The sequence below is a fragment of the Erythranthe guttata genome, chromosome 4 (genome assembly GCF_056151865.1).
Source record: "Erythranthe guttata isolate IM_541 chromosome 4, IM_541, whole genome shotgun sequence".
Classification (NCBI taxonomy): Eukaryota; Viridiplantae; Streptophyta; class Magnoliopsida; order Lamiales; family Phrymaceae; genus Erythranthe; species Erythranthe guttata.
This window is the reverse complement of record NC_142536.1, coordinates 1,783,829-1,803,143: the sequence shown is the minus strand read 5'-3', so window position 1 is coordinate 1,803,143 and position 19,315 is coordinate 1,783,829. Positions and strand designations below refer to the sequence as shown.

The following is a 19,315-nucleotide window of genomic DNA, read 5'->3' as shown; positions in this document are numbered from 1 at the left end:
CCAATATTAGGAATGCGATCGAAAATATTGTACAACAATTGGGATCGGAAAGCCCATTTGTAAGCAAACAGAGCGAGCCCAACGGGCATCAAGAATGCACGAAGCTCACTGGAATACGGGAAACGGATCTAGCTCGTATGAGCACTAGCTTAACCATTCAACTTATAACTAGCACCTCAGCTCGCCAGGAGGGGTATAACCTCTAACTTTGAAGACACGTGCGCCCCGACAGTAATAAGTCTTAGTTTTATGGACATTTACTAGGCTTTTTTCGATAGGCTCTAATCATTTTAGGATTACCCTAACTTTATTAATATGATGTTTGAATTTTATTTGATAACAATTATAACTCAATTCGAATGTCGATCAAGAATCAAAATCTAGTAGATAGTTTTGTGGAAATGTTTCATCATTTTTACATCACGAGCTCAATCATAGATTAATAGTTAAATGAACAAAAATACGTATTCAATCTTGAGTTGTTATGTTAACAAACCGAGTTATTCGCAAACAATTTTGAATCAAATACTGCATAACTTGGTTTGATATTGACTTATACTAATAATAAAATTAAAAGTAAAATGTGAAAATATTATGATTGTAATAAAATTAAAAAAGATAATAAAAAATTATGTTAACTTGGATTTAATCATAACTTATTTTTCTAACAAATAAAACTACATATTCATATAAGGAATGGTTTAAATAACCGGGCACAATTAAACCTAAAATAAAAATAATTGGCTTTACAAAAATGAGTAGGGGTATAATTGGTGGAAAAATCTAATTGAGTGGGTAATTAAGGGTTTAGATAGTTTCAGGGTGTAAATGAAGGATAATGCACAAGTAGAGGGAGGTAAGTGAAATTAGCTATTATATTTAACCCTGAATGGAATTGTATATAGTCAACGAGCAGAAACGGATGAATCATTCGGAAAACGGCGCCGTGTTGCCAAAACCTCCCTGATAAAATTGCAGCAACGTCCGCGTAAATCTCCCAGAAGAAATTGAACCCGACGGCCGTGCATATCGATTTCGGGATCATGGTCTACATTGCATCTTGGGATGATTTTTTGGAAAAATCCGTCCAGCTGTTCCGCTCCGATCCTGAAAAGGTGAAATTCCCTAAATCCTGATTGCTTTGATTTTTTTATTTAATTTTTTTTTTGATTTTTCGTTGAATGTTGATTTACTTTGAGGATTCTGATGGGGTTCGTTTTATTGGGCGGCGCAGACTCGTTATTCCATGAAATACAGGCATTGCGACGGCAAATTGGTTCTAAAAGTCACCGATGATAAAGAGGTAAAGCTGCTGTAATTATGTTCCCATCTTTTGAAGTACACCGGAGTATGTATATATAAATATACATATGCTGGTTATGTGTGTGTTGTGTGTGTGTGTGTGTGTGTGTGTGTGTGTGTGTGTTTGGGTATAGATGTGTGTGGTTTGTGTCAGTTCCACTTCCACATATAAAAATTGCAATTGTCTTACCAATTTAGATGTTGTACAAATACAACGATTAACATCCGCCACACGGGTTGATTTTAAGGTGTCTTTGAATTTTGAAAATAGAAACATGAATAAGATACCTACAGATCATATATTATATGTGCCTAGTAGCCTATAGATGTTCGTGAATTTGACAGTAAGATATAAGATATTTGTCATTGATGATGCACCGTTGCTAATGTGAATGCATAAGAAAAGTACGACTTCAATCTTGCCATCACAATTCCATTGATCCTTTTAAAGCTTGGCTTGTAAGTCTTCAGTTACAGTAAGAACTGTATACTCGGGAAAGACCAAAAATATGTAATGTCTATTTCAAACTTAGTTTTTCTATGCAAGTGAATCTCTGGTAGTTGAATGTAGTAAGCATGTGTTGATACATGTCACTCATATTACGTATAGAAACTCTTAGTTTCATTTCATCCTCTACCTAAATCAAATAATAGAAACTTTTTGGTTTGGCTTGCCATTTGTATGACAATGAAAAGTGTTATATTGGACCAGACACAGTCAAATTCATCTCACCAACAAACTTGAAGTTCCTATGACAGGAATTACCATGTTTTTTTTTTGATCGGCAATATCCTTGGGATTTAAAAGTGGGTTCTCAGACGATGTTTTGCTTCCTCACAGAAATTATTGAAGTAAAGTTGCATATGCATTTTTGCATTATCCATTTTCTAGGAGATTCTGGCTCATTAAGCCTGGACTTCAATTTCATTTAGTTTAAGTATTCATGTCCTCGAATAGGGCACTTGCAATTTCAGTTTGTTGGCTTTATATATATATATAAGATTTCGGTAAGATGCTTTCGGTGAATATGTAAATTATCCAACAATGTTTGTTATGCTTCCTCATCTTGGCATTTCCTTTATTCTGCATTCTATTAACTGGTAGTAGAGATTGTTACTGCTTTACCGAGAATGCTTTCTTACTAGTAAATTTTTGTAGGTCTTTCCTTTCAAGTTTTTGTTCTGAGGGACAGTGTATACTGGCTAAGCTCGTGATTTTCACTTATAGGCACATGATCATTTCCACTACTTCTTTAGCCAATTAGCGTAACCATCTGGTATTAGGCCATGTTGATTATGATTTTCTGGGGTCACTAATTTATTGTTTTTAATAGGTCTTGGGTGTGTCGTAGGTTTGCCAAATCCCTTGATCATACAGTATATAGAAGTATCATGTAAGGTGAAAACTCTTCCTTCCTCAGTTTACTATCACGGTCATCGGTGAACCTTTCTGCAGCCTACTAGCATAACATTGCATCTCTGTGTTAGAAAATTTAGCTTGAAGGTCCTTGAGATGAACATATTTGTGCGTGATCCTGTAAAATGTTTCAATAGCTACTTAATGTTGGGAGCATATTGTCTTTCATGTTTTGCCGAAATTTGAAGATGATAACTTACTAAGTCAATGTAGTAGAAACTAGAAAGCTTAGTTGGGAACTATCTTCACTACCTGATGGTTTCTTCTTTCTTTTCAGTGTATCAAATTTAAGACAGACCAAGCACAGGATGCCAAGAAGATGGAGAAGTTCAATAATATCTTCTTTACTTTGATGGCTCGTGGACCCGAAGGTATTGTATTGTACTGTTTTCACTGATCAGGAAAGGGAAAAGTTTATTCTCTCTGCTTGAGATTAGTTTTCTTCATTGTACTCGATACCTCATTTTTATTGGCCGAATTTTAAATTGGGGGAATGTAGGTATTGGAAGATTGAGGTTCAGTTTATCATACATGTCCGTTTGCTATTACCTTAGGAGAATGGAATGTTAAATTATTTGTAAATATTTTGATTTTGGGTTAATGGTAATGAAAATCAAATTGGTAGGTCTTAGTAGCACATCATTCTTATTTCCTAGTGGCGACATACATTGCTAAATTCAGCTTGTGAATTCCGTTGATGTGATTTCTTTGGGACAAAATTGCAGACTTGTTATAATAACTAAGATTGGCGTGTATTTTATTTAATCCTGGCTAAATTACAGTTAGCACCAACTTATACCACAGCTACTTGATCTTCACATCATCGTGTTCCCGCTTTTGCCTTTTTTTTTTCATTTTTCTACAGATGAGTTTGCTTTTGAGCTTATTCTAACAAGGAAATTATTGTATGATTTTTTTTTTCTTCTGCAGCGGATATATCTGAAGTTGGTGGAAAAGAACAAGCAGAGGCACAGCCGGTCAAGAAAGGAAGGGGAAGGAAGCAATAGTTATATTTCTTCATCATCTTCAACAAGTTTCCGACAACACCAAAATAGTCGTGAGAAGAGTATTAAATGAAACATTGGTCTTAAATTTAGTTCAAACAAATTTTGGTTGAATCTTCTAGTGTTTTTGTAGCAAACGTAGCTTAAATTCCTTGATGCTAACTTCATCTGACTGGTATTTTCATTGAAGTAAAACTCTCCCCTTGCTTTCGCTGGTTATTTCGTCTTTGAAAACGATATGGATTCTGTATTTACTTGTCTTAGTTTTTGCCTGGATTTTTTAAAGATTATTGCACCAGTTTGGCCTGTGCTGATTATTGCTTCTAACAGGGATTATTCGTCATTATTATATCTTGGGAATAAATTTTGCTTAATCTAATTCTTCAACTTCACCATATCCTAATATTAATGAAAGATTAATGAAGTGGAAAATATAAGTTAAAAAGTCACTGTTCAATGCCAAAACCAGTATCCGAATTTAGTACAACAAACAGGGGATGCTGTCCACAAGTTCAATGGCCATGCTAGAGTCAGAAAACTCGAGAAAATTCACACTCCTCTCCTCTAAAACGTGTTTTTAGAAAATCCAATCCTTAAAACTCAATAAATTTGGTCAAAGAGTCTCGCATTGGGAAATAATCCTCTGCAACTCGTTCAGCAAACGCAGTCATCGAATTATCATTTTCTCCAGCACCACCACAACACGATTCAACTTCAACAGAAGCAGCAGATGAAAATACAGGCTGATGATGATTTGATTCATCGGCCAAGTAGTAGTGGAATCAGTCTGAATTTCGATAGCTCCACCTGCACGAAACGATGTCGTCAACAAGATCCTTTATATCTTCATTGAGTATGGGTGGGAGTATTGCTAATCGAAACGCAGATCAAATCTCTTATCACCACAAGAGAAAGTGTTCTAGAAGTGTGAAATGTGGAGATAGCAGTATATGCCATTGATCTAAGAAAAGGTCTTTATATTTTAGCTTTGTTTTAGTATTACAACACTCGAATATGTAATGGTTTTGCTATAAATTGTTTGTACTTTGTTTCGTAGGAAGAACAGGGTATCAAGATTCCTGCTACAAGTAACAAGTTAGCTGATATCCCACCCGATGAATATTCTTGGAGGAAATACGGTCAGAAGCCAATCAAAGGTTCTCCTCACCCAAGGGTATAGTAATTGCAATTTTATCTGTACGGTTAATATTTAATACAAGTTAGAGAAACTACGAAACGGGATTTTAATATGTGACGATCTCGTTGGTTTTGTGCAGGGGATACTATAATGAGAGGGTGTCCTTCGAGGAAACACGTGGTGAGATGCTCGGAAGATTCCTCGATGCTAATTGTCACTTATGAAGGTGAACAAAATCACCCTAAGTTACCTTCACAGTTAATTGACACGTGAATCTTATTGGTAATATTTGAGGTTTCGTGCTTGATATAAAAGCATTCCCTCGTAAACAAGTTAGCACTTTCGGGATTTGTACTTATTTATAATGTATCAGTCGAATTGATGGATTTACCAATTTGGGAAGAAAACCATCTAAGGAATCACTAGTGACCCTATTTCCGATAATCAAATCCGGATTTGATCATTATGTTTATATCTGTAATAGTGCGGATATTTTGCCCTTAGCCTATCGGTCGTATTGAGAAATGCTTTTCATCACCATATTTGCAGCAATAATTGTATATGTCTACAAATTCATGGTAAGTTTGTTCATCACCATTAGTTCTAGACTGACAACTGTATATTTCTACCATTGGATAATTAATTCTTATGGAAGTTGCGTATTCAGAATAAACAAAAAATTACGAAGACATTGAATTGATTTTAATGAAATCGTATCCAGACGATTATACAACACGGCAACAATTAAAGATGAGACGTAAAATAAGTATATATATTGTATGTATAAGTAACTGGATTTAATTCGGTGAGCTCATGTTTCAAGTCGTACAAATTGAAGTATATTTTCGTTTAATACAACATTAGATACGAACGGCTTTCCATATTCGAAAAGTAGTTGAACTTGTCAAATCAACAACTACGAGTAATCGCAATAAACAACATATTGTTAGATAATATCAACTCTTAGTGAAAGATAACACGTGTCAAAAATTACGATTTTTAATTTTAATTTACGTTACACGATGCCATGCAGAAAAAAAAATCGCGTTCGAGGAAACAATCCTACAATGTCTTTTATGCAAATAATAAAGGATCACAACAAACAATATTACACAATGATTTTTTGATTTTTCGCACGAGATTGATTTTTATGAAGAACTTGTGTTACATGGTCTTATTACTATTATGAATGTGTTCATCTTCAATGCACTTCAAACCAACATTTCCCCAATCAAATCTTCTCCGATTTCCACGATTCACGATTGTACAGTCTCGTACATTAATCTAGTACATCACACAACGTCAAAATCGGCATTCCGTTCCGAGCATTTTCACATAATGCTCGAAAACTACACCACACTCCATGATTATTCCTTCGTCGACCACTTTATATTACAAATTCAATATCTCCCAAACCCCTAAGTTTCAAAATTCAAGAAAATATGATCCAGAAAGCTTACGAAATTTCCTACAAAACTAAAAAAAATTCATTTCAATCCACAAAGTCTAGCTCAAGTTATTATCAAATTAATCAGGCGCAAAAACACACTTTTAGGTTCCCAAAACAAGCCAACATTTGCTAGGCATATCAATCCTACTCATCAGTTGAGGCGCACCGTAGATTAAATCCCATCCCACGGTCCAAATTCAAATTTTCAACATAGCCACGATCCGCGTCAAAAGTCTCTCAACCAATCAGCATTCGTCTTCTGGATATGAACCCTTGGTCTTTTCACTATTTAATCCGCCCTTTTATTCTCAACCATACTCATCCCCAAACCAACAAAGCATAATTAGAATCTATAGTATCAGTCCACAGATCTGCACTCCAATTTCCAAACCCTAGCCCTAACCCTAGTTTTCAGAAGAAGAATTCTCCATGGCCACCATCGAAGATCCAGTTCTACCCGTCGAGTCAGAGCTTGAGCCGCCGACCATCGAGGAGGCTGTTAACGAAGAAAACCCTACGCCCAAATCGAAGAAGGCCGCCGCTGAAAAGGTGCCCAAGGCGAAGAAAGTTGCTGCCCCTAGAAAGCGTGGCTCGGCCGCTCACCCTACTTACTTTGAGGTATTAAATTCGCCGATTCTCATTTTCTAGGTTTCGAATTTTTGTTTTGAAATGGCGTCTGATTTTGTTGTTTTTGTTTGTTTTGTTGTCGATGAAGATGATTAAGGATGCGATCGTGAAGCTGAGCGATCGGACTGGATCGAGTCAGTACGCGATTGCGAAGGTGATTGAGGATAAGCAGAAGAATCTGGCACCGAATTTTAAAAAGATTTTGCTCGTTCAATTGAAGAAGCTTGTTGCCAATGGAAAGCTCAACAAATTGAAGAATTCGTACAAGCTCCCACCGGTTCGTTCATCCAAACCGGCTGCCGCTTCTGCGCCGGCTAAGAAGAAGTCAGTTCCGGCTGCGAAGCCAAAAGCAAACCCTAAGACTGCCGCCGCTTCAAAGCCGAAGGCGAAGGCAAAGGCTAATTCTCCTGCTGTGAAGGCGAAGCCAGCTGTCAAGGCAGCCAAGCCTGCTGCAAAGGCGGCCAAGCCAGCTGCTAAAGCCAAGCCGGCTGCCAAAGCTAAGCCTGCTGCTAAACCGAAGGCTGTTGCTCCTGTGAAGGCGAAGGCTGCGCCAAAGAGGAAGGCTCCGGAGAAGTCAGTGGCTGAGAAGAAACCAGCGGCAAAGGCGCAAAGGACGTCGACGAGGTCAACTCCTAGCAAGAGGGCAGCGGCGGCTGCTGCAAAGAAAGCTCCGGTGCTGAAGAAGGCGACGCCGGTGAAGAAGGCTCCTTCCAGGACCGTCAAGTCGAAGACGGTGAAGTCTCCGGCGAAGAAGGGAAAGAAGTAAAAATTGTTGGAGGGGTAGTTTGGGAAATGTCATGTTGTTAGGGACAGTTATGTAATTAGTGAAGGGTCTTTGCACTTTTGATGTGTGTAGACTGTAGTTGCTTTTTGATGCCTATAGAGTATTATAGAATCGTATTCCTTTTTTGTCCCTATTTTGACCTTTTAATACAATCTTAGTTTTTTCTTATTCTCCTTTTAATTTTTTCTTTTTTGATTCAGTCAGCTATTTGAAATATTTTATTTATTGCATATTTTCAGAATATTGTTTTTGATCGTAGATATGCTACCAATTCGATAGAAATAGATTATAAATTTGATACATAGTAACCCTAAACAAATATTGATGATTTAATTATCGATATTTTTACTAAATGATGTATATTTCATTATTTCTTTCAAATTATTATTCTTTCAAACTTTATATTATAAGTTTATAATTTAGTTGGCAATTTTTTTCTTCAAGTATACATAATATAATAAAATATATTACAACCACATCCCTGAATGAAAATTTATTTACGAAAACCCCCCTTCTTTTTGTAAAGTTACATCTAGCCCCTGTAGTTTGTAAGTTTTCTACATCCGCCCCTACATAAGGGTGTTAATGTAAGAAATCTATAAATTTCAGGGGCGGGTGTAATTATGAAAAAATAAGGGATTTTTTCATAAATATATCCTTACCTCAAGGGGCGGTTTCCTATCTATTTTTGGACGATGAAACAGATGAAGCTCAAATTCAATAGGAGTGTTCAAAGGAAAAAGAAAACAAATAAGTTAAAAAGGAGCCGAGGGTTTTCTAAAGGTAATTGCTATTTGCGGTTTGAAAATTGCTATTTGCAGTTTATAAAAAAAAACACTTTTTTTTTCTAAAATCCAAAAACTTCTCAAAAAAATCCAAAACACTCCCAAAACGCGTAAAAGCCCAACTTGGGCGCCCATTCATGCAGTGCACGCTCAAGTTGGGCGTGCAAGCTGCATTTGGGCGCCTGAGTTGGGCGTCCAGTGCTTTTTTTTTTTTTTTTTAATTGAATGTTCAAGATGGGCGTTCCAACATTTTTTTGCTAAAAAAAAGCCCTACAAATCGATTTATAGGGCTTTTTAACATGAAATTGGTTCCGTAATCGACCTACCCAATGCATATTACACATAAAAGAGTCGAAATTACATCAAAAAATCGAAGCCCAACCCTTCTTCAAGCTAGATTTCGAATTTTCGAAATTTTTTTTTTGTTGCTATTTGCAATTTGGGGAGTTTTTGGATTTTTTTGGAAAGTTTTGGAGGTTTTTTTTATAAACCGCAAATAGCAATTTTGTGACCGTAAATAGCATTTCATTTTCTAAATGTTCACGTTGTATACATGGGCAAATCTCGCAAAAAAAAAAAAATCATTGCCTTTATAGCAAGACATTTGTAAGTTGTGGGTTTATTTGCAAAATATAGAAGTAGCATGCCCAATTTTTTAATTAAATGGATTTGTCATGCACTTTTTTATGCAAATTCCAACATGTCAAGAATGAGCTGTTGCAATTCGTTGACTGCTTGCTTCCGCTATATTGGACTTGTTTTACTCCTTGTATCCATCCCTCTTGTTCTTTGTTTAATTTTCCCACGCAATCATTTTCAGAAACCAGAAATCTGCATCAATGGCGATGGAAAATTCGGATACTGACAACCGTATCGACGATGAAGTAGCAGAAGAAAACGAAATAGCAGGTCCAAACGACGAGCACGAAGCTCGAGGCACCTGGAAACACGCCGCTTTCCACGTCGCCACTACAATCGCCACCCCCGCCGCTTACGCCCCGCTCCCTTTCGCCGTCGCCTCCCTCGGCTGGCCACTCGGTATGTAATCGCTCCGGCCGAATAATTAAATACTGTTTACGATTTACGAATAGCACTCCATTTCATAGATCTCTATCACATGATATTTCAAACTTCAAAATAATAAAACACAATTTTAAGTTTTAGGTTATTTTGTGACTAATAGTACCTGTTCTAGGGTTTCAGGGGTGATGAGTTTAGTTGGAGGGACTATTGCCACGTGGTATTCTAGTCTGCTGATTGCTTCTCTGTGGAGATGGGATGGGAAGAAGCACACTACTTACAGGCATCTTGCCAAAAGCATTTATGGTGTGTGTGTGTGTGTGTGTGTAGAATTGGGGTTACTCTGTTTTACTTGCAATCGAAAATTAATCGAAAATTGTTGTTTATTGGCTCTGTTATTTGATTATGAAGGATCATGGGGTTACTGGTCTATTGCATTTTTTCAGCAAGTGGCTTCATTGGGAAATAATATTGCTATCCAAATCGCAGCTGGGAGTAGCCTTAAGGTTGTTAATTAAATCGTGTCGATCGTTCGAAGTTTTTATTGAAACCATAAATCTAATTTAATCTATATATTATGTTTTTACATCCACAGGCAGTATACAAATACTACAATCCCGATGGCAGCTTGAGACTGCAGCATTTCATTGTATTTTTTGGTGCGTTTGAATTAGCTCTCTCTCAGTTCCCGGACATTCATTCACTGAGATGGATGAACGGTTTGTGCACTCTAAGCACAATCGGTTTTGCCGGCACAACTATTGGCGTAACAATATATAATGGTATGTCTTTTCAAGAAAACTCTTTCATCTGTTCTTCTTTGAGAAAAACGAGTTCTATCAAGTAGCTAAACGAGTTATTCTGGAATAAAAAAAATGTAGGGAAAAGAGAAGATCGAAAATCGATTACGTATAGTTTGCAAGGAAGTTCATCTGCTAAAGTATTTAAAGCCTTCAATGCTCTAGGTGCAATTGCCTTCTCATTTGGAGATGCAATGCTCCCAGAAATACAAGTAAAAATAACCGTCTTCTCGTTCTTGTTTTCTTTACGCGTTTATTACTCTTAATAACCGAGACTGAATGAACTGACAATTTTTGCTAGAGCACAGTGAGAAAACCTGTGAAAGGGAATATGTATAAAGGTGTATCAGCAGCATATTGTGTTATAGTTTCGACTTATTGGCAATTAGCCTTTTTGGGATATTGGGCGTTTGGTTCAGAAGTTGAGCCGTACGTTCTCTCTTCTCTAACGACACCTAAATGGACTATTATAATGGCTCATCTATTCGCTGTCATTCAAATATCGGGATGCTTTCAGGTAAATTTTTTGAGTAAGTTTTCGTACGTTATTGCAAACATTCATAATATTCTCGTGATATCATTACAACATTGTTTTTTTTGGGCGTCTAGATCTACTGCAGGCCAACATATGCGTATTTCGAACGAACAACGCAATATGGGAAGGCCAATAACAAGACTTTTAAAGATTATATATATCGTCTATTCTACACATCAATATACATTGGTTTAATAACACTAGTTGCCTCTGCAATGCCGTTCTTCGGTGACTTCGTTTCTATATGCGGAGCGATTGGTTTTACTCCGTTGGATTTCGTGTTTCCTGTTTTAGCTTATATTAAAGCCGGAAAATTGCCTAGGCGAAAAAAGCTTCGACTCCCATTGCTGCTACTCAACACTGCTATTGCTGTATGGTTTTCGATAGTTGCGGTGTTGGGCTGTGTAGGTGCAGTTAGATTTATTGTACTGGATATTAGGGCATACAAGTTCTTTCATGATCTGTGAGATACTCTGTGCTAAAACAAATCCAAGTTTATTTTGTAGCTGATATATGATTAATGTATGTTGAAATTAGTTTTTATTTATTTATAATAATTAAATAGTAATTATTTGAGATCTTATTATTGTTTTTGGCAAATAGAACAAAAGACACGCATGCTACATTTGTATAGTTATTGCTCCAAGGAATTGTATTCATAGGAAGGTAGAAAATATAAAATAAGACTTAATTTAATTGTTTTAATTCATATAATTAATGAAACAAATAATAAAATAATAATTTAAATTTGATACGACTAGAAATAAAGTGTTGATATTATGTATATTCTCATGTAATATACTCCCTCCGTTCCCTATTAAGTGTCGTTTTTTGCTTTGTACAAGTATTAAGAAGTTCAATAAATGTGTCTTGATTTTAGGTAAAATATATTAGAAAGACTAAAATAACCTTGATTATTTAATAATGTAAGAGGGAGTTAATACTTATAGTTGAATTAATAAGGTTAAAACAGGAAAAAATACATTTAATGCCATATTGGAAATCTAAAGTGACAGATAATATGGAACAAAAATATTTTTAAAAAGAGACAGTTATTGTGGAACAGAGGGAGTAATATTTATCATCAGAAAATAGATAATTTTTGTGTTTGAAATGATTTTTCAAAGTCGGATAAAATTTACAAACAGAATAATGGCATTGTTGGAAAGGATGAGAGAGCTTTGGGAAGAGCCGAAGTAATCATTTCTGAGGATACATGAAATGACATTTCACTGTCTCTAAAACCAAAAAAAAAAAAGAAAAAAAAGAAAAAAAGAAAAAAAAAGAATGTTAACAGTCAAATATGTCTCTATAACCAAAAATATGCATTGAACAAATATTACTACAAACATACACAGAGGCTTCAGTTTCCTGTGTGTGCAGTGCTAGCTTAAATCATGTATACTCCTGATGAGGATGGTCTGTATGAAACTTTTTTGCATGTTCTTTTCTTTTTTCAATATTCATGCACTTGTTTCTTTTTCTTGATGTTTATGTGATTGCAGATATTCTGATTCAGAAGGCTGCTGCTAGTGGAGACCTTGAACTTCTTCAGGGTTACTTTTTTCTTTAAAAAAATTTCCTGACATTTTTTCTATTTTTATTTTATTTTAGAAATTTCATTTTTTGTTATATTTATTTTTGACAGAATTGGAAGTGAAGTTGGGTGGCAATGAATTGGAAGAGCATTGTTTTTCATTACCAACACTTTTAATTAATTAAATCTTGGTATAAAAATTATAATACACACAACTGCTGCACTGCAGGTGATACTCCTCTGATACTTGCTCTTCAAAAGAGAAGATTCATCACATCAAAATATCTAATTAACCGAGGTGCTGATATCACCATTGCCGATCGTAAGGGGAAGACTTCGCTACATTACGCCGCCGAACAAGGTTTTGTCGTTCCGTTGGTTTTTTTTAATATGATTCTATTTTTATAAATGAAACAGATGTTTAATATTTTTTTTCTTCGGGATTTTTAGATAACAAGGAGCTTATGAAAATGTTGTTATCGAAAGGTGCCGATATCGAGTCGAATTCTGTGAACGGAACACCGCTGCAATGTGCGGCAGCATCCGGAAATGTCGAATCTGTTCGTCTTCTCTTAGGTCATGGTGCAAATGTAGGCAGGCTAACAAACTTTGTTTTGATTTTTCGGTTTTATGTTTTTGATTGTAATTATTAATTAATTTATTTAAATTTCTTTTCGGCAGCCGAATCTAGTCTCTTCAATCTCTCCTTCCCCGCTTGTGAGTGCGATTATTTCTCAATCATATGAATGCTTCGAGCTGTTACTGAAGGTAATTTTGTTGTTTATAGTTTGATTCCTTTCGTTCAAAAGGTAAATTCAAATAATTGTTGTCGGAAATTGTATTCAATCGACACTCTTGCAATTGAAAATACAATTTTAGCAATCTATTAGTAATTACTAATTACTAATCACTCGCAATCTTATCTCGTAAACGTGTTTTTGGCGACAGGCTGGAGCTGATCCGAACATTATCTCGTCTGGTTTACGTCCTTTGACTTGTGCAATTCCAATAGGCGAAGCCGGATTTCTCAAGTCTTTGCTTGCTGCCGGAGCTAATCCAAACCTAGTTACATCAGTTTCGTTTCTATTCTTTGTTTTATCTCTCTATCTATCCTGTTCATTGTCTGTACACTGTTCTATCGATTTATTTATTTGTTTTTTATTTTTTAAAATTCAGTTTTCAGATAATGATAACAACTCTCTGAAACCGATAGAGCAAGCTATCTCTGTGGGTAATCTTGATTTTGCTCGTATTTTATTTCCATTGACGGAGAGAATTCCGAGTTATCCCGATTGGAGCATCCATGGAATCGTAAACTACTTCCACACTGTAGAAGCTAATATGAAGGTCTCAACAACTCAACTTATCTTTCTTTTCTAACTAATATTTCATAATAATTCCATTATATATCTTCATATATCTTATCGCTAAATTTACGTTGATTTCGATCTCAATTTTATTAAAAGTGATACGGAATTTTACTTATTAGTCAATAGTATTTTGTTATCTCTCTGGATCGATAACTTATATGCTTTTTTTTTTTTTTTTAATTTTTTGGCAGAGAGAGCTAAGGAAGAATGCTTACTTTCGGTTCGTTGATCAGGAAGGCAAAAATGCTGTGAAGATAAAGGATTACGCTACTGCAGTAAAATGGTTCAGTGAGGTAATTTAAATCAGTCAAATCACAATTTTCATATACATTATACATATATATATAAAGGTTGAAATCACAATTTTCATATACATTATACATCTATATAATGTATATAAAGTTTATATACATAAAGTTTATGATTTTAACCAATCGAAAAATTTGGGTTGTTACGTGTTAGGCAATATATATTAAACCAGATGATGCAAAGGTGATATCAAATAGAAGCTTATGTTGGGCTAAATTGAACGAAGGCGCTTTCGCATTAGTTGACGCCGAGGCGTGCGTTGAACTGAGACCTGATTGGGCCAAGGCTCGCTACAGAGAAGGTGTTGCATGGATGCTACTCAAAGTAAAACCCAATACTTAATTATTTATTTATTTCGGTTCAAAATTTTGTTCGTTTATTGTAATTGCATGTTATTGGCCTCTAATTTTTTTTTTTCGTTTTGGCGAAGTGTTATGTGATGGCGTGCGGGGCATTTCATAGGGCTAAAATGCTGGATCCAGGAAGCGAGGAAATTTGTAAGGCATTAAGGTGAGCACTGTCGTTTACCATCCGATTCTTTCTTGGACATACTTGTAGATGAGATGATTTTTTTTTTTGTTTGATTCGTGGCAGAGAAGCTGTTGACGCGATGCGCGACACAAATTCACCAAGTGACCGTTGGAGGCCTTGAACAATTTTCCGTTTAGCTTTTTTGGTTGTGTGTTTCGTGTAGTTTTCTGCTTTTGTGAAGGCAAAATATATCGGTCGGAAAACGGATATATTTTTGTAACTTCTTTTGGAGCTGCACTGGATAAAATAGTGCAGGCTTATAAGATTGCAGTAGTTGTATAATATATATACCCAGAGTAACAGTCTGCAATAGTTGTATGAATTATGATGCCTAGATAAATTATTGGGTAAATTGCAACCACCTCCATGAGGTAAAGATTAATTACGAAAAAACCCCTTTTTTTGAGAAATTACTGTCCCTCTAGTTTGTAAATTTCTTACATCCACCCCTACAATAGGGTGTTAATGTATAAAATCTACGAATTGCAGGGGTGGATTTAATTATGGAAAACGAAGGGATTTTTTCGTTAATAAACTTTACCTCAGTGGGGTGATAGTAATTTACCTGACTATAAGGTAAAGCCAAAAAAAAAAAAGTAAAAATATATCAAATCTATATAATATATAAAAGTTGAATTGCATAGCTAATTGATTGACATTTGGCAATTTCAATTGATGACATGTCTTCAATTTCATCCCAAGTGGCGAATTGGTTGGTCGAAATAAATCATCAAAAAACATGTCATCATTTTCCAAAATTAAAGATAGTTAAATATGTTTAATTATTTTATTAATATATTTATATCCTACCATATATAAAATGCTCTAAATATATCAATTTTTTTGAAAACCCTAAATAAATTTATTTTTGAATTTAATTTTATAAATAATTTAATTTTAATTTAGTTAAATTCGATTTAAAATCTTCTCTTATTATAATTGGATGATTGGTGGTGTTACGAATTTTTTTAATTTTAATTCATAAACTTGGATTTATATTAAAACAAATATTGTAGAATAAATTATTTGATATTATACATTTTACATGAACATGACTAGAGAATATGTATTTTTTTTTACTAATTTACTATTATATATTAATATTATCTATAAAAAAAGATAGATATGTGTTTGAATTTACTATCTTGCGAAAATTGACACCATTTGTTATGCCATGTGTAGAGTAATATACTCCCACTTATTTATCATATTGAAAATTATACTACATGAATTTCATGTTATTATTTAAATAATTATTTTTTTCTTCACTGAAGAATCCAGTGACAATAAATTTTACGATTGATTTAACTTTTTAAATTATATACTAATTAAAATACGAATTTTATCATGATTATACTAATAAATTGAATGACCTAAGCTAAGTTTAATCAATTGATAAAAAAATGAATTGATTTTATATATTTCAAAATATAATAATTCTAAATCTTTGGTATTAAATTCATTTTTATTTAATGGCTAACATTAATAATATCAATTGTTTTGTTTAAAATGTATAATGATCGTATATACTATATATTGTATTCCACTAATAAGGATTTCATTATGACTCTAATAAATATAATTATGGAAATATCTAGATCAACACTAACCCAAAAGTATCAAAATGAGTTTGCAAATATTTATGTGCTATTTAATATTTTATTTTGATATTTATATAAATGTATTTGCTCCAACCATAGGTATTAAATCGTTGTTAATTAAATATATCTAATTGCCACATGTTATTTTCTAAATGGACACTGAGGTGGTTGGATTCATAACTCATGTTTGATATTTTATTCACCATGATTGCATAATGTATTTTTACATTTGAAAGATGAAATATCAAAATATCTCATTTCATAAATCTAATGGAATTAAAAATTACTATTTTGGAGAATAAAAATGGTGGTTAAATGTTTTGATAGCTCATTTAATAATCTCACTCGAAGTGCTCTTGCCGTATATAGTTTATATTAATAATTTACCTAATGTTTGTTTCCCTCTTACATCAACCGCTTATGGTATGATTTTTGAAGGAATTTTTTTATTACGTGAAATATTCCAATAATGCTTATTATACCCTGCACACACGACATTTCTTTATGGTACTTTTTAAATACAAAAATTACCCTCAGGTGAACTTTACACGAAATATTTATTCTTCTTAAATAACACTTTCACAATTTTTTATTATTACCATGACCACCCCTGAGGGTAATTTTTAAGTTTAAAAAATATGATAAAAGAAATGTCCCGTCTGCAAGGGTAGACTCCATATTTTTTGGGATATTATATAGAATAAAAAAGATTCCGTACAAAAATCACACCATAAGGGGGTTGTGTAAGACATAGACAAACATAAGGGGAATTTTAGTAATCACCGATAAGTGGGGGTGTTTTCTGTAATTTAGTCTAAGTTCAGGAGGATTTTCATAATTTATCTTATTAACAATGATTATTGTTCTTTTACGTCTTAATGTTTGCTTATACCCTTATAATATTTTATATAATTTTAATGTCAATTTGATAATATAATTAAATATTAATTTCTAATATATTTAATATGTGTTTTTTTATGGTTCAACTACCACACATAAGAAATTTGATATAAATGTTCGAGATTGAATAGAATTATTTTTTTTTATACTAAATAATAGATCATTGCAAAAACAATTGTTGCAAAATTAGAATTTTTGATTATAATTATAATTATAATTATAATTATAATTATAATTATAATTCTTTGAATTAGTATTAGTATTAATACTAGAAATAGGATTCAAATTGTAATTATGATTAATATAATATTAGGATTAGAATTATAATTAAGATTATGATTATGCTTAGTACGATAATTAGTGACATGTATTAGTATTAGGATTATGATTAACATTAAGTTTGGGATTAGAATTATAATTAAGATTAGAATTAGAATTAACACTAGCATTAGCATTAACATTAGTATTATTAGTATTAAAATTATTAGGCTTATGATTAGTGTTAGGAATAGGATTATGATTAGGATTAGGATTAGGATTAGAACTATGATCAGTGTTATGAATAGAATTAGGAATACGATAAGGATTTGGATAATATTAGAATTACAATCATAATTAGCATTAGCATAATAATTAGCATATCTAGATTACATTAGCATCAAAATTACTATTAGCATTAACATTAACAATATTAACATATTAGTATTAGTATTAGTATTAGTATTAGTATTAGTATTAGTATTAGTATTAGTATTAGTATTAGTACAAATATTAGTAGTAACATAAGTATCTGTATCAATATTATTATTGGTATCAGTATAAGTATCAGTATCAGTATCAGTACCACAATATCTATCAGTACCAGTATCAGTATCATTATTAGTATCGGTATCAGTATCAGTATCAATATCAATATCAGTATCAGTATCAGTATCAGTATCTGTATCAGTATCGGTATCGGTATCGGTATCGATATCAGTATCAATATATGTATATGTATCATTAGCATTAGATCATTAGCAATAAAATTAGTTTTAGCATTTATATTAGTATTAGTAATAGTAAGTATTATTACTAATATTAGTATTAATATCAGGATAAGTATCCGTATGAGTATTAGTATCAATATCAGTACCAGTATCAGTACCAGTATATGTATCAGTATCGATATCAGTTTCAGTATCAATATCAGTATGAGAATCAATATTAGTATCAATTTTAGTATCAGTATCAATATCAGTATCAGTATCAATATTAGTATTAGTATCAGTATTATTAGTATAATATTAGTATTAGTATTACTATTTTTATCGGCATCAATATCAGTATGAGTAACAATATTAGTATCAGTATTAGTATGAGTATCATAATTAGTAATAATATTCGTATTAATATTAATATTACTATGAGTATCAATATGACTATCAACATCAGTATCAGTATCAGTATCAATATCAGTATCAATGTCAGTATCAGTATCACTATCAATATCAGTATTTGAATCAATATCAGTAAGTATTAGTATTAGTATTAGTATAAGTATTAGTATTAGTATTAGTATTAGTATTAGTATTAGTATTAGTATTAGTATTAGTATTAGTATTAGTATTAGTATTAGTATTAGTATTAGTATTAGTATTAGTATTAGTATTAGTATTAGTATTAGTATTAGTATTAGTATTAGTATCAGTATTAGTATTAGTATGAGTATCAGTATCAGTATTAGTATTAGTATTAGTATTAGTATTAGTATTAGTATTAGTATTAGTATTAGTATTAGTATCAGTATTAGTATTAGTATTAGTATTAGTATTAGTATTAGTATTAGTATTAGTAACAGTATTAGTATTAGTATCAATATAACTATTATTAGTATCAGTATTAGTATTAATATTTGTATTAGTATGAGTATTAGTATCGATATTACTATCGATATTAGTATTAGTATTAGTATTAGTATTAGTATTAGTATTAGTATTAGTATTAGTATTAGTATTAGTATTAGTATTAGTATTAGTATTAGTATTGGTATTGGTATTGGTATTGGTATTGGTATTAGTATTTGTATTAGTATTAGTATTAGTATTAATATTAGTATCAGTATTAATATTAGTATTAGTATTAGTATTAGTATTCGCATTAGTATTGATATTCGTATTAGTATTAGTATTAGTGTTAATATTAGTATTAGTATTAGTATTAGTA

General features: G+C 32.8%; 5 protein-coding genes across 6 annotated transcripts; all 5 read left to right on the top strand.

The window, feature by feature from the left end:
- Positions 1–880: 880 nt before the first annotated feature.
- LOC105957702 (signal recognition particle 9 kDa protein) lies at positions 881–3,932 on the top strand. The gene is made up of 4 exons (XM_012981666.2): positions 881–1,115; positions 1,235–1,303; positions 2,997–3,090; positions 3,650–3,932. The coding sequence occupies exons 1-4, from the start codon at positions 1,044–1,046 to the stop codon at positions 3,724–3,726; spliced, it is 312 nt and encodes a 103-aa protein (XP_012837120.1). The 5' UTR covers positions 881–1,043; the 3' UTR covers positions 3,727–3,932.
- Positions 3,933–3,961: 29 nt separating this feature from the next.
- Positions 3,962–5,287, top strand: LOC105956652 (putative WRKY transcription factor 21). Its single transcript, XM_088817413.1, is given in 6 exon segments — positions 3,962–3,970; positions 4,193–4,252; positions 4,343–4,541; positions 4,544–4,708; positions 4,785–4,925; positions 5,001–5,287. Coding segments are annotated over 6 exon segments (708 nt in total). The 3' UTR covers positions 5,135–5,287.
- Positions 5,288–6,608: 1,321 nt separating this feature from the next.
- LOC105952530 (uncharacterized) lies at positions 6,609–7,890 on the top strand. The gene is made up of 2 exons (XM_012976097.2): positions 6,609–6,929; positions 7,027–7,890. Exons 1-2 carry the CDS (start codon positions 6,741–6,743, stop codon positions 7,702–7,704), a joined length of 867 nt encoding a protein of 288 aa, XP_012831551.1. The 5' UTR covers positions 6,609–6,740; the 3' UTR covers positions 7,705–7,890.
- A 1,307-nt stretch (positions 7,891–9,197) lies between these two features.
- On the top strand, positions 9,198–11,445 carry LOC105957713 (GABA transporter 1). Of its 2 annotated transcripts, none has more exons than XM_088816287.1 (7): positions 9,198–9,545; positions 9,703–9,833; positions 9,939–10,033; positions 10,123–10,309; positions 10,409–10,539; positions 10,629–10,844; positions 10,937–11,445. In XM_088816287.1, exons 2-7 carry the CDS (start codon positions 9,716–9,718, stop codon positions 11,327–11,329), a joined length of 1,140 nt encoding a protein of 379 aa, XP_088672413.1. In that variant the 5' UTR covers positions 9,198–9,545; positions 9,703–9,715; the 3' UTR covers positions 11,330–11,445. The 2 variants fall into 2 exon arrangements, with proteins under 2 accessions (XP_088672413.1, XP_012837130.1); XM_012981676.2 differs by having other exon boundaries at positions 9,209–9,545; positions 9,711–9,833.
- Positions 11,446–12,627: 1,182 nt separating this feature from the next.
- On the top strand, positions 12,628–14,809 carry LOC105956660 (uncharacterized). Its single transcript, XM_088816285.1, has 9 exons — positions 12,628–12,760; positions 12,850–12,989; positions 13,081–13,167; positions 13,348–13,473; positions 13,576–13,746; positions 13,961–14,062; positions 14,232–14,402; positions 14,509–14,588; positions 14,673–14,809. The coding sequence occupies exons 2-9, from the start codon at positions 12,864–12,866 to the stop codon at positions 14,728–14,730; spliced, it is 921 nt and encodes a 306-aa protein (XP_088672411.1). The 5' UTR covers positions 12,628–12,760; positions 12,850–12,863; the 3' UTR covers positions 14,731–14,809.
- The last annotated feature ends 4,506 nt before the right edge of the window (positions 14,810–19,315 follow it).